Source organism: Numida meleagris, chromosome 3 (genome assembly GCF_002078875.1).
Source record: "Numida meleagris isolate 19003 breed g44 Domestic line chromosome 3, NumMel1.0, whole genome shotgun sequence".
In the NCBI taxonomy this organism is placed as follows: Eukaryota; Metazoa; Chordata; class Aves; order Galliformes; family Numididae; genus Numida; species Numida meleagris.
The window spans coordinates 20601402-20614849 of NC_034411.1; the positions used below are offsets into that span (position 1 = coordinate 20601402).

A 13448-nucleotide genomic window follows, 5' to 3' on the forward strand; every position below is an offset into this window, starting at 1 on the left:
ATGCATATTCTGAGAAACATCTCTTAGGATGTTTTTTGAATATATTAATGTTTTTAGTAAGTTACCATTGGAACAATGTTTGTGTACATATACATATATTTCCAAATTTAAAATAATAAACTTCCACCTATGAAGCACTTATCTTTTCCTTCCTCCTGAAGTTAAATGTAAGGAAGAATGTTCCAAGGGGGGCAGTTGGGAACTTGTACTTTTGCCAATAAATGCAGGGAGACAGAGTTTTGATCTCCAGCTGCTGTGCAACATACCTGCTTCTTGCCAGCTGGCCTGGGTGGTCCATAAGCAGCAGAAAGGCACAGAGCCAGACTTCCGTAGGTCACCTGGAAGACTCTTGGCAATTTCACCTTTCCCTTGCCTGTTCTCTCCATTCTTCCCATCTTAACTGGTGATGATTTCCACTTGTCAGTTTTTCTTTCTTGCATGATGACATTTTTTTGGTCCCCCAAATAGCAGAAACATCTGTTATTTTGCCATAGTTCACTAGCAGCACATTGAACAGCTATGAAATTTTAAAATGCAAGATCAAATTCTACTGGTAAGTAAAGAAAAAGTCAACACTGAGGTATTTTCACACCTTGCCAGAACCTTTTCTCCATACCTCAGAAGCAATTAACATTGCATCATCTTTCTTTTCATATTACAATTGCAGTGCCTGACTCAGGAAAGGAAAGGTAATTTGCAGTTCTCTGTATTAGAGCCACACACCCACACACAACCTTATGCATGAAAAAATATTCTAATTTTGAATAAAACTTCTGAAATATCTTGAGCCCAGAAGTGAATAATAATGAAAACATTTATCACTTATTGAAATAGGCTAAATGCAATGAAAGTTGACAATATTTTTTTTTCTTCCATATTTCTGGAGAAAAAAGAAATCCCATTCTAGAAATGCTGCAAAGACGACTTTTTCTTTTTTTCTTTTTTTATATATCGGTATATTTCAACTTTGCACTGTATAACGGAGACAACTTTGGTTCAAAAATCTATTAAAGGATTATCATAGCTAATATTACTAGAGGGACAAAAATAGTAACTGTGGGGGATTTTTTGTAATACAGAAGGTCTCCAGCCAAGACCCAAATAGAGACCATTACTGTCATTTCAAATTTATATCAATTAGTGTTCCATCCTTACCTTGCATACTGCTTTTCATCTTGTCATCAGATATTGAAATAGAAATGTGAAAGATTTCCTTGGGGTATGGATTAGGGAGGGAGGGAGAGTAATTTAGAGAAAATATGTTTGAGAGAACAGAACTGGATATGAGTGAGCAGTGGAACTCACATTTTTGAAAAAGCATAGCGCGTCATATTGAAATATCCTTGTTTTAGTTCTGTATTTCACAAAAAAAATGAGTGAGAAGATCTTTCAGAATTCAGTGATAGTAATTACAATTCAAAAAAAATATTAGCAGGTAAAAGAGATGAGTGTTCTCATCTGCGGTCAGTGAACCAAGAAAGAAGAAAAAATACATCTGAAATATCACAATAAAGGACAGCAAAAAATATTTTTTCTTCAATGCTTTTAGTCAGGATTAGATATGCATGTGCTTAACAAAAATACCCAGAGTTACAGTGCATATTTATGACAAGCAAAATGTCACCTCATGGAGGTAAGAAGCACATCACTTTGGGTGCGAGGGTTTTTTTTCGTAATTTTCTGCTATGGGAATTCAGAATTGTTCAATGATGGTCTTAATGCTGAATGCTGGGAAAGAAGTCATTGAACTAGTTTAAAAGGGGCTGACTTTCAAGTAAGGTGGTAACTTGCTGCTTCTTAAGTTGTCTTGAAAGTATTTCATTGAAAAATCTGAATATTAAAGGAATGGACATTAAATAGCCATTTCAAAAAAGAAACTGTGACTCAAGTCCAATATCCTTTTAGCAGTCCCTTGAGTCAGAGTTAATCAAATTCTAGCTAAGGATTTTCTGCACTCATGCTGGCAGAGAAATGCCGTATAATTACAGATTACATAGTTGATTGATGGTGACTTCACAAGTCACGCAAAAGGATAGTGAGACATTCCTTTCATAAAAAGTATTTAATGAGGGAAGTTTCTTCTTACTCCTTTCCGTTTCAAACAGATACTTTAACTTCAATGTAGCTTCAATTTTCTACATTTCCAGAAAAAAAACACTTCACACATTAGACTATATATACCAATTTCTGACTCATTGTTTTTTTTCTGATTTTTGTTAATAGTTGGCTTAATAACACAAGATGTGAAAAGCCCATCAAAAATATGTCTGATAAAATTCCCGTAGTGCTTACTGAGAGCAGAGTATGGCAGTGCAGTTTCACTCCAGGCTTCCTCATAGAAGGACTGTGTTGCCTTACTGCAGTTTAATAGTCTGTGTCTATTTAAGTGGAATTCTCACTCAGGATAGAAAAATTTTTTTAAAACTGCAATGGAATAACATATTATAAAATATAGTTTTACCAAGTATTTTTGAATTTGTCTTTCTTGATCTGTTTTTGTCAGAATTCACAAGATTACAAAATGGAAAGTCTTGTGTTATTTGCAAAGATTTGGGGATGAAGTATCTGCTTGATAAATCTACAAACTGGTTAAATAAGCAACCTGTATATATATAGCTGATTATATAAAATATATAGCTGTATTTTGCTAATCATAGAAATGTCATATTGTGTTTTGATATATTTTTTAAATTTTGTATTTTCTCCACTCTTGAACCCACTTGTTTCTCTTTGAGCCTTCTGTTGAATCAGTCAGAGCACTACAGGTGGCACCTGCTCAGTCCTGGTGCACTTCTCAGGAGGCATTCAGCAGCTAGCTCCAAACCCTTTGCACAGGTTTGCCACACACAAATATTCAAGCTACTGTTTCCAGTGGCTACCAAGTCACGGCTCCAGAGAAAGAATGCTACTTCCACTGAATGAAATAACCTGCTCATTTCTATTCAGGATCAGAGACTCGAACTGAAAGCCTAAAATGAAGTAGTGCAATACTGTTGAACCTTGTCTGGACTTATTGCCACAGTTACATTAATTTTGTTTGCAGCACAGCACAGATGCTTTTATCCTTTTTAGCCTTCCTAAAGACCATAGCATCTTCTAGTACTGCATCCTGCTGATGACAATGCTCACTGCTGGGTGCTTCTTTATATCCAGGTAACTGCCTTAGCAAGCACAACTACACAACCAAAACATCATTTCCTAACCCATGGCACTTAATAGCTGTCTTATGACCATGAGAAAAACTGTACTTTATCCTTTGTAATGCAAATAAGTCTGGTTTTACGCTTCACATACAATTCCTGTGGATCTTCTTTTTCACTGAATTACATGCTTTAGTGATCTCAGAGGTTTTTAACCTTTTTCAGTCAAGTCCAAGAAAATGAGTACCAATGAGATTACAACTGTATTAAGGGAGAACAGCATCAAAGTTCATGAGGACTAGTGTAATTTTCCTATTATTCACTAAGGGAATACAAACCTGCCTTCCGCAAAGAATGGCTACTACAACACAATATACGCAGTTGTAATTATACCGCTATCATTGTACCTGCAGACGTAATGGAAAAGAAGCATAGACACAAGGGGACAAGGCAGTTGAGCCTCTCGCACCACACAGCCCACACAAAATGGCAGCAGCTGCAGCACACAGTCCCATGCCAACCTCTGGCATCAGTGAGGCACACTGGAAAGGAAAATGGAAAAAATTTAAGACCAAACATTTCTACTTATCCTGCCTGCAGAATTTACCTTGTCTAATAGAGAGAGTCTAACACGAGTAATCTGGGAGTACTAGGCACAAACAAACAAAAATCATCAGTAAAATGAATTTGATGCATCGTTTCTAAATTATAGAGAAATTTATACTGGACTCTGCACATTTTGAGTTCTCTGTCCTTGTAGAATTGAAGGCATATATAATTCTTCACCATGTGTATGGTAAGTGCATATAGATGGTCATTGACACATTCAGATCACTGACATTTCTTCATAGTATACACAAGTTTTATGATAGAATCTGTTGCATAATAAAAGTCTGAAATTCACATCCACTTGAAACATTTTAATTTCATTAACAACCTGTGGTGATGGTTTGACATACTGCTAAAGGAAAAGTACAAATGCCAGTCAACATTGAAGTGCTGTGTATTAAAGTGACTTGCTTTGTATCTTATGAATTTTTAGCTTTAGTTTTTGATACCATGAACAATGGTGTTTAAGCATTACCTGTTTGAGAGCATATTCCATTAGAAATAAAAAGGATACATACTAAGAAACAAAAACAGTATCACCTTATATCAGTCCAAAGATAAACTCATTTTTAATTGACAGTAGCATGAAAACAGACAGCATTTATCATCCATCTGAATGGATTTAGGGAGAGGGATTCAATATTCAGTGGAAAGCCAGATCCACTGTAGTGGGCTTTGGTTTTGTTTTTTGGAAGAAGTAAATCTAATGGAAAGAAAATTCACTTATTAAAAGTCTGGAACAGAAAGGAATTTGAGTCAGTGACAGAAGAAGATACGGTGGGAGGAAGGGAGCTCTGACTGCACTTTTCTTTATTCTCTTATATTATATTGAAGGCAGCCCAGGGCTGAATGACAGGTTCACTTAAGTTCTGTCCAGATTTTTCAGAGGTTTTGAATATTGGACTAAAACATTAACTGCATCATTTTTAACACACTTCACTCTAAATAACGGATTATTGGTGCTATCTTTCCTTTGTTTTTAAAAAAAGAAAAAATATCCTAATAAGGGCATTTGACAAGACTAAACAAAATTACTGTATTTTCAAAAAACGTTATATATTCTACCTAAATTGTTTTTAAACCTATTTTTCAGACATTTATCCTGTCTATTACTCTCTGCATTATAAAGCTAACTAGTCATAAAGCTGTTTTCCAAAGCTTAAGAGGGGTTGTTTTGCTGCTGTTTATTTGGCATGTCACATCATGTTCTCTTAAAACAAAAAAATGAAAAAAATAAATAAATTCCAAACTGCTTGAGAATTGATAGTTTGATATCCTTAGACATGGAAGGGCATTCTCTATATGAGTATCTGAGGAAGAAAAGATTCTTTCTAGATTAAATGTACATAAGCATATTGCTGGTAACAAGGAAGGCTGTGGAGTTACTTATTAACACAGAGGGGAAAGAAAGACACTGATAACTACATAGGAAGTGCGAAATTCAAGAAGCATCCTAATTGTTAGGTAGAACCTGGTCTGTAATCTTAAATGATCCTATGCAATCTTAAATGTAACTCTAAAGAGAAGATCATACTTGCCTGTCTCTTTGATGCCTACAATCAAGACCCTTCAAATACAAATGCACACAGATGTACACCTACCCTACAGCACTTCTGCTTTACAGACAAACATTTCTTCAAAGTCAAGCAGAAGGTCCTGTCTTGGTCATAATGCGTAATAAATGAAAATGTGTTTTAAAATAAATCATAGTGTACCATGTTTTGATCAGAAATTTAGGGAAAATCCTGAACCCAGACAGCTCCTATTCATTCTTAACGTACATTTCTTCCCTCCGTTACTTTTGTAAATTAACTATGATTCTGTATAAAATATTAGAGAAATCTCAGAGAAGCCTCCCTTTCTCAGTTCTTGCAGCAGACAATGTGTTGAAAGGCTTCTGTCTGAGGAAATGTAGAGAGGTGAGTTTCTCTAAGTTTATCTTCCATATATATATTCTCCACACATACTGGCACAGCTTGCACACCATCTGCCCCTGCTGCCGCTGTGGCTCTGCCCCGCTGAGCAGCCCAGCTCAGCAACAACCACACATCAGTGCACTGTTAATGCTGTCTGAGCTGAAACCAGGACAAGGGGAGGGCAGAGCGCAGTGCTAACTCAAGTTATAGCAAATAAGAACATCAGTAAAATGGGAATATCCAAAGAGAAAACCTCCACGGAAACTGTTCACTAAAGGATAAAGCAACTTCTTTCTTCCCTAAAAACAAACAAACAAATATCTTTCCTTCTCTTCTTTGCCTTAAGAAGTATTACTGTCTATGCTTCATAAAGCTCATACTAAATCATACTACCATAGAATGGCTTGGGTTGGAAGGGACCTCAAAGGTCATCTAGTTCCAACCCCCTGCTGTGAGCAGTGTTGCCAACCACCAGCTCAGGCTGCCCAGGAATCCATCAAGCCTGACCTTGAGCGCCTCCAGGGATGGGGCACACACAGCTTTTCTGGGCAGCTGTGCCAGGGCCTCACTGCCCTCTAAACAAGATGAAGAGTAAAGCCGAAAACAAATCATTAATAAAACCATAAGCAAGCTGTATGAGAATATATATTTGTGAATGGAGTAACCTCAAGAAAAATAGAGAGACATACTCTAAAACACTGTGAAGAAAAGTATAACCTCTAATGATTTTACATATCAAACTTGTACTTGCATTTACTACCCAAACATCCAAAGGCAGAATTTCATTCTGGATGGTCACAGCCCCATCATTAAAATCAGTAGACTCAAGAAAAGGCCCTGAAGCAGAAGAATTTCTGAGTAAGACCATTTCTAGATGGAAGACTGATTTTTTTCCGCTATATGGACACCCACTCCGAGGTTTTATTGTCAATATGATTAATTAAAATCTGTTATGAAACTGAAAATTCACTAAAAACTTCTGTACTTGCTAAACATTGTGTTTCTCCATGAAAACTCTCTGAACACAAATATCCATAACTTTTCTAACCAAAATGCAAAAAGTAGTGTGTTTTAAACTCAGTAATGTGTTTTACATTTGTTCTTTTTGCCCCTCTACCTTTCTACCTAAACGTTGGGAGGACTGGGGTGGTGGTGGGGGGACACAAAAGCAAAACATTGATTCAGAGAACTATTTTATGGAGAAAAAATTTCTTCCATGTCATTGACACTGCTCGTTGGCATTTCAAAAGATGACAAGAAAGATGGTTTATACATACACCTTTTACAACACAACATTCCGTAGCAGCTCTAATGCCAGGCTATGTAGGCAGATTGTTACAGACCCAGAAGGGAGTGGTGCCAACCAATGAACCACTAAAACCACTTCTGTAATGTTCTGTGTTTCTCAGAGGTCTTCTGTTCACATGATGAGGCCTGTTATTGCTTAGTTTATAAAACATGATTTGATTAGTGGCTAGCAAAAACTTATTTCAGTCCCAGCTGGACATATGTTGCTTTTAGTTCTGGACTGTCCAAGCTATGCTGCATAAAGGATAAAGATCCTGACTTCTTTTCCTGCATCATAGGTTTCTTCATTAGAGAGCAGAAACATTGCAGAAGGTGAGAGTGGTATACAAGCTCTTCTAGGAGAGATGCAAAAATCCACCAGAAATCTTTTACCAGTTCCTGGGTAAATTCCATTTCACTGTTTTTCTCCTCTGAATCACAGTTCTGTTGTTTATCAGAGTGAGACAGTGCTAAAAAAAGACAAAATAAGTTTGTTTATCTTCAGTAGTATTGTTCTCAAAGTTATGCGGACATTAGCACCAACTTTGATGATCATTTTAGTTTCAGGAATTCACCTTACACTGTCTGTTCCCTTTTACAGTGCTTTAGATAAATTTCCATATGGCAAAAGAAATAAAAATAAAAAAAAAAAAACAGGGTAATGATCCTTCATTACTCACACAAAGCAGTGAAAGAGTAATATATTACATGAATGATTTCAGGAATGAAATCCTGAGCCTTAGGTCTCTTAAGCATTTTGTATCTTTGGCTTATGGAAATAATTTCAGCAAACCTTTGCTTACTACTCCTGGGTAAGAAAGGATACTACATGTGTTGTAATCAAGTGCAGGCAATTCATAGACTGCCTTCAAAGATCCTCAAATAAGCCTTTTAAAATATCCCCACTTTGAAATTGTTAATCACAAATCTACAAGTATCTTGTTATGGAGCACATAATTTGGCAATGCAATAGAAAATACATAATCAAATATCAAATCCACCAGATCCAAAATTAGCAATACCTTTGTAAGGTTATCACAGAGCTACCTGTACCCAAGGCCTTCTGGCCCAGCCTTGGTGTCTTCATATCCCAAGCAGACAAGTAAGGTCACAAACAAAAAATAAATCCTAGAATTTAATTATTTTTAAAATAAAAATACATATTTATAAGTATTGCAATACTTTATATACTTTTGAATATTCCTTACTTTCATAAGGAGCTTACTGCAGTTTTACAGTATAACCTTATTCTCAATTAAAATAGGACAACAAAACTGACCATGCAGAGCATACCACACAGTGTAACACAGCTGCGCAGACTGCTGTGGGCACTGAGCAAGTACAGAGTTTTAGCAGCGGACATTATACAGCCAGTGCTGCAGCTTGAACGAGGCTGAAAGTTAAGGACAGAATTACTACTAGAGAGAGCAAAGAAGACCAGCATGATGGAGAAAATAATTAAAGAGCAACCACTCTCTTACTAAGGGAATTCAATATTTGTGATCTTTATGGTATCAATGTATCATCAATTTTTCAAAATTCTAAAATTTCTAGGAAACATGACATATGTGCAAGCATATTTAAAATGAAATTCTGTGAGATGTTATAAGCAAGCAGTATGGTTTCCTCTTTTATAACACAGTCTTGAAAAGAACAAGATGACACTGAATGTACCACACATTACCTTTCTAATAAGTTGGATTTATTAAAATGGGAATTAAGTAAAAGATTGGTAAACCTCAATGACTGCTACAAAACAGACCATGCTCTATAAGAAGAGGCCTTTGTAATCTATTCCTCTGCTTACTTCAGAATTATCATCAGAAAAGAGCCGAGTGGAAAGTCTGCATTGCAGCATGACATCAGTGTCTGTAAATCCTGTAAATCCAAGCCCTAGGGTACCAAATCAAATTTTTCTTAATTGACAATGATCCTTCACCAGAAATGCCCTCTGCTCATATCCCAGTTCAGAATATTCTGTCTAATGCACAACTTAATAAGGAAGCATTTTGTTAAACACCAGGCAACTAAAATCTGTATTAGTTTCAGTTCCTAAATTTGAAATCATGCTCTATAGCAAGGATCAGGTATTGTTATTAATACAGATACTGCTACATGTATAATTTGCATTTAATTATTGCTTTGATGAAGATAAATTTCAGTGGTTGATATATCAGTGGCTAGAAACCAAACCATTGCAGGTGTTATGAAACCTGTGAGATTAGCAGTGGAAAAGAAAAAAGAAAAAGCTAACACCACAAACTAGTTGATGATTCTTGTGGACACACAGTTGTCCCTTCAGTGTGGAAATGCTTATCACAATTTAACTCCCCTTCAGTCATGTTGTTCAGTAGGTCAGGTATGTTTACTTTCACAGTCAATCTTGTCAAGACATCCTGAATTCTCTGATGGTAGTTTACAGAAAATATTTTTATATTTGCACTATACAAATGAAGTCTTGAAAACCCTCACTCAAGTGAAAAGCTCTTACTCGCGTGAGAGATCATTCAAATCAAGTCTTCTATTAATTGCATAAACTGATTTATATTGATAAATATACATGGTTCACTGAGAAGTGCTGTTTTGCTTTAAAGAAGCAGCTTCCTTGTTCTACAGTACCAGAGCAGAACTGCAACACTGGAAAATGAGGGCAAAAATTGCTATTTGTAAAGTCCCTACCATAGCTTCTGAGGAAAGTCAAGGAACGTTTTGACTGAGCACAAAAGTTGACTGAGGAAAATAAAGCGAAATGTTAGAATGCAGTGGGGTATTAAAACTAAATTAGTATAAACACATCACCCTGAGGTCTGATATTGTCAGCAAACTGCAGTCCAGAGCAGAGTGTGCAAAAACATGCCAGCTGTGTTTTATTATTTTACTCTCCATCCCTTTGTGTTATTTAAAACATATATCATGGTAGCCTTATTATGCAGCTGTATATCACAAAAATAACTTTTTAAGACAACTTAGCATCTACCATTTCTTTATGAAGAGTGCTTGCTATTGAAAAAAGAAAAGAAAGTTATAATGAGAAAGATTAAAGCATACTTCTTTGTGTCAGTGAATGGCAGGAGCAGGTCTACTCTGCAAGGCTGCAAGGTAGTGCAAGCTGGGAGATATGGATCATATTATTGCAGCAGGGGAGCGTCCTCACCCAATACAGTACAAGCACACTGAAGCTCAGCTGAAAAGCCACATGCTGGAAATGGATCCATCAACAGCCCCATGAGCAACCAAGGGATGAATACAGTCCAGGGGCCATGCAAGGACATGTGGAGTGGAGAGTCCCAGGTGAGGCATGTCAGGGCCATTAAGGACTAAAAGTACCCACAGGCATCAGGCTGAGCATTAGTTAAGGAGGTGATCATGAGTGGTGTGATAGAGAGGGCTTGCAACTTTAGGTTCTTGTTGAGTAAAATGTCTTTTCTTAAAATACTGCTTTAGGTTATGTGCGGCTTGGTTCCTCATTCCATGTGGCAAAGTCACATGTGAGATCCTAGGACAGCTAACCTGTTGTGAATGGCAGGTGGAAAAGAACCGGCCTGCTGAACAGCTCATGTGGGAGTACCAGTCTTGAGGTGGGGGACTGGACCTGTTCCAGGAACAGGAGAATGGAATGAGCCCAAGTGCTGTGATGGAGAAGGTAAATAAGTATTGGTGAAAAGCATTTGTAGAGAAGTCCACTAGATGTCTACTTTGCCTAAAATCAGCATCCTATGTGAGTGAGCTGCGTTATGCAGCACAGCTGGTTACTCAACACAAAATCAACTTCCAGCTGGCTCTTGGGCAAAGCTTTTAAAGGTATGTTCTTTCTTCTATTATGTTGACTTTGAAGATATTAATCTCAATTTACATGACTGTAAGGACAGTTAAGATTCAGGTCCTTAAATTTAATTTTCAATCAACTCAAAATTACTTATTAATGATGAATTCCTTTTCCAATTTAAAGAAGCCCAATGACCCCATGTTAGACAAACACGTACGAGTAAATACACATAGAATAGTGAAAGCTTCTTTAGCACCATAATAACTATGCAGAACAAGAATCAAACTAATCAGATCAAATACACTTCAACATGGTGACAGTAATCTTAACAGAGAATCAATCTCTAATGTGTATGTTCTGCACTGCAAGGTTGACAAATACTTTTGTATTTACCTTTTAGGACCACTTTGATATGAAACACAACAATAAAATTCTCACAACATCAACATAGGTTTTTTTTTTTGTCCTCTGTTAAGTTACGGGCATGTACCACAGTTAACTGAGTAACACATATACTTACACAAAAATGTAAATGAGTACTACATTATAAAAACACAGAGAAGCTATTTTTCTTATGACCTGGAAATGCCTTGGCCCTTCCATTTTTATAAGGTGGAGTATAAATCTTACTTCTTGTGTTGTCATTTCATGTCTTAGGTTCTTTCCTTCCATTATCACTTTTGTTACAGCTCCTCACCTGCATTTTTATGAGCAGTATGGTGGGAGGAATGTTATATAAATTATTCAGATGACACTCTGTACCAAATACATGTCACGTTTTTTGAAGTTATCTTTTGGATAGAAGATTCTCAAAGAAATGCAGCTCCATCATCCTAATGTAAAAAAGAAAAGGTTTTCACAAACGGAGAAAAAAGTTCAGTTTTTTTTCCTGAAAACCACACTGGTCTTGATGGCTGCTATATAAGATTTACTGAACATAGTTTCTTCTGCTTTCTACTAAATGATCTTCTGAATAAGGAAAGAAATCTACCAGTATTCTTGGTTCTTGTGTCTTCAATCCAAAATAATGTCTAAAGCCTAATACAGAACTAGCATGTGCCAGTTCTTCCAGTATGTATGTGTAATTTTTTCCTGTCTACTACATGCTTGTTTACTAAAAATTAAAGCAGATTACAGCAAATGAGAATGATTCTTCAACCATGAAAATTTAAATAAAACAGTCTAGGTTCTACTTAGAGCATAGAGTAGAAAACCAAAATGCAGTATCCATTCTGAAGAAATGCCTCAACTATGGGCTGCTTCATCAGGTTCTGGACGTATGACAAGTCTTTGTGATTTCAGCTCATTCAGAAAGAGCTCCTATTTCTTATATTCCAACAAGACAACATTTTTTTACAAGAAAATATTCTGAAACGTGTGCTTGACCCTGCAAGACTGTCTATTTTCTACACGAAGCCTCTATGTAATCACATTACTCACTTTCAGAATTTTTTATGTTTGACAATTCCTCTGCTATTGCTAGATCTTGAATTTCTGTCTCTTTTTTTCCTGCATTAAGGTGGACATTCAGCTTAAAGATTCCAAGAAATGCAGTGTAAATGCTGGATTCATAACCTAAAATGGGAGAGCATGTTTTCCAGCTATCATGATTAATCAAAGTGACATGTTTTATTTTTATTTTGGCTCTCATCAGATTAATATTTAATTGAATTCAGACTTTAACAGAATAGGAAAGAGAAACAGCTCTTTCTGAATTTATCAGAAGCTTCTAAGTGTGAGTGAACATTCATAACAAAGCAAAAAACAAACATTATGTGAGATATTTGGGGGATCTAGATGGAGTTTTTCCTTACATATAAGATGTTTTTCAGTATCATAACAAATGCATGCAACAGATTCACATAATGAAATGACTTGAGCTCCGGTACAATAAATAGAACTTGTTTAGAAAAAAAATGTGAAATTGAACAGCAGAAATTTCTCCTTCCCTGACAGCTTTTCCCCTCTTAGCACTCCAGTTTGGAATGTCATTTTTAGAAACAATGAAATTAAAGTTGACAGAATCTTAGACTGTGAAAAGTTATAAATAATTTGAACTAAGCTAGGAGTTCACATGCACATAAATTTTATCACACTTTCACACTCAAAAACGAAATTAGACAAGCTGCTCTGTATTAAAGTGGTTCATTAGTTGACGAGTTGCCTCCAAGTAATGCAGAGGACATTCACAAGAACCCAGCTTGCTTCTGTAGTGTCAAGATAGGATGCCTCCTTGCAGCTTGATCGCCTGAGTGATATCTGTTTGATGATATTTTATGTACTCACAGCCTCATCCTCCCCTTCCTAACTCCCAGTGAGTCTTAGGGCTGTTGTGTACATCTAACATGATTTTACGCTGCAGTGACTACAGGAAAAAAACATGCCTAGTGCTCTATGAAGGAAGAAGCCCTTGCTTCCACCTGCCATAGCGTAGTACTTGCAAACTGCTCATAGTGATGTGATTTCTAACCCTAAACTTAGATTCCAAAAAGCTGCCATGGAACAGCATTTCAGCTTGTTAGTCCCTTACTATCCTGAAAGGCTTCCTTCTCAGGCTGTCCCCACAAGATAGCAGCACAAGCCTGGGAAACTTCGGACCTCCTCTGCTTTGACCTGTATTTCTTTTGAACCCATCTGCAATGTCTACACAGGTATGCCTCTTAACATGCCTCTTTATATTTGAAGTCAAAGTCTGTCTTCACTTGAGACTGAGCAATACAAATCTGCCTC

The 13448-nt window shown here is 36.6% G+C and overlaps 1 protein-coding gene across 6 annotated transcripts in view; it reads right to left on the bottom strand.

Moving 5' to 3' along the window:
* Nucleotides 1-13448, bottom strand: part of KCTD3 (potassium channel tetramerization domain containing 3) — a 106631-nt gene that overhangs the window by 43681 nt on the left and 49502 nt on the right. The window contains exon 3 of one of the 6 annotated variants that reach the window (XM_021393252.1): nt 3548-3682. The exons of 4 other annotated variants lie outside the window; for them this stretch is intronic. In XM_021393252.1, coding sequence (XP_021248927.1) covers nt 3548-3573 — 26 coding nt within the window. In that variant the 5' untranslated portion in view covers nt 3574-3682. Of the gene's footprint in view, nt 1-266; nt 3683-13448 lie in introns of all 6 variants that reach the window. One more of the 6 variants, XM_021393253.1, reaches the window with a different exon arrangement.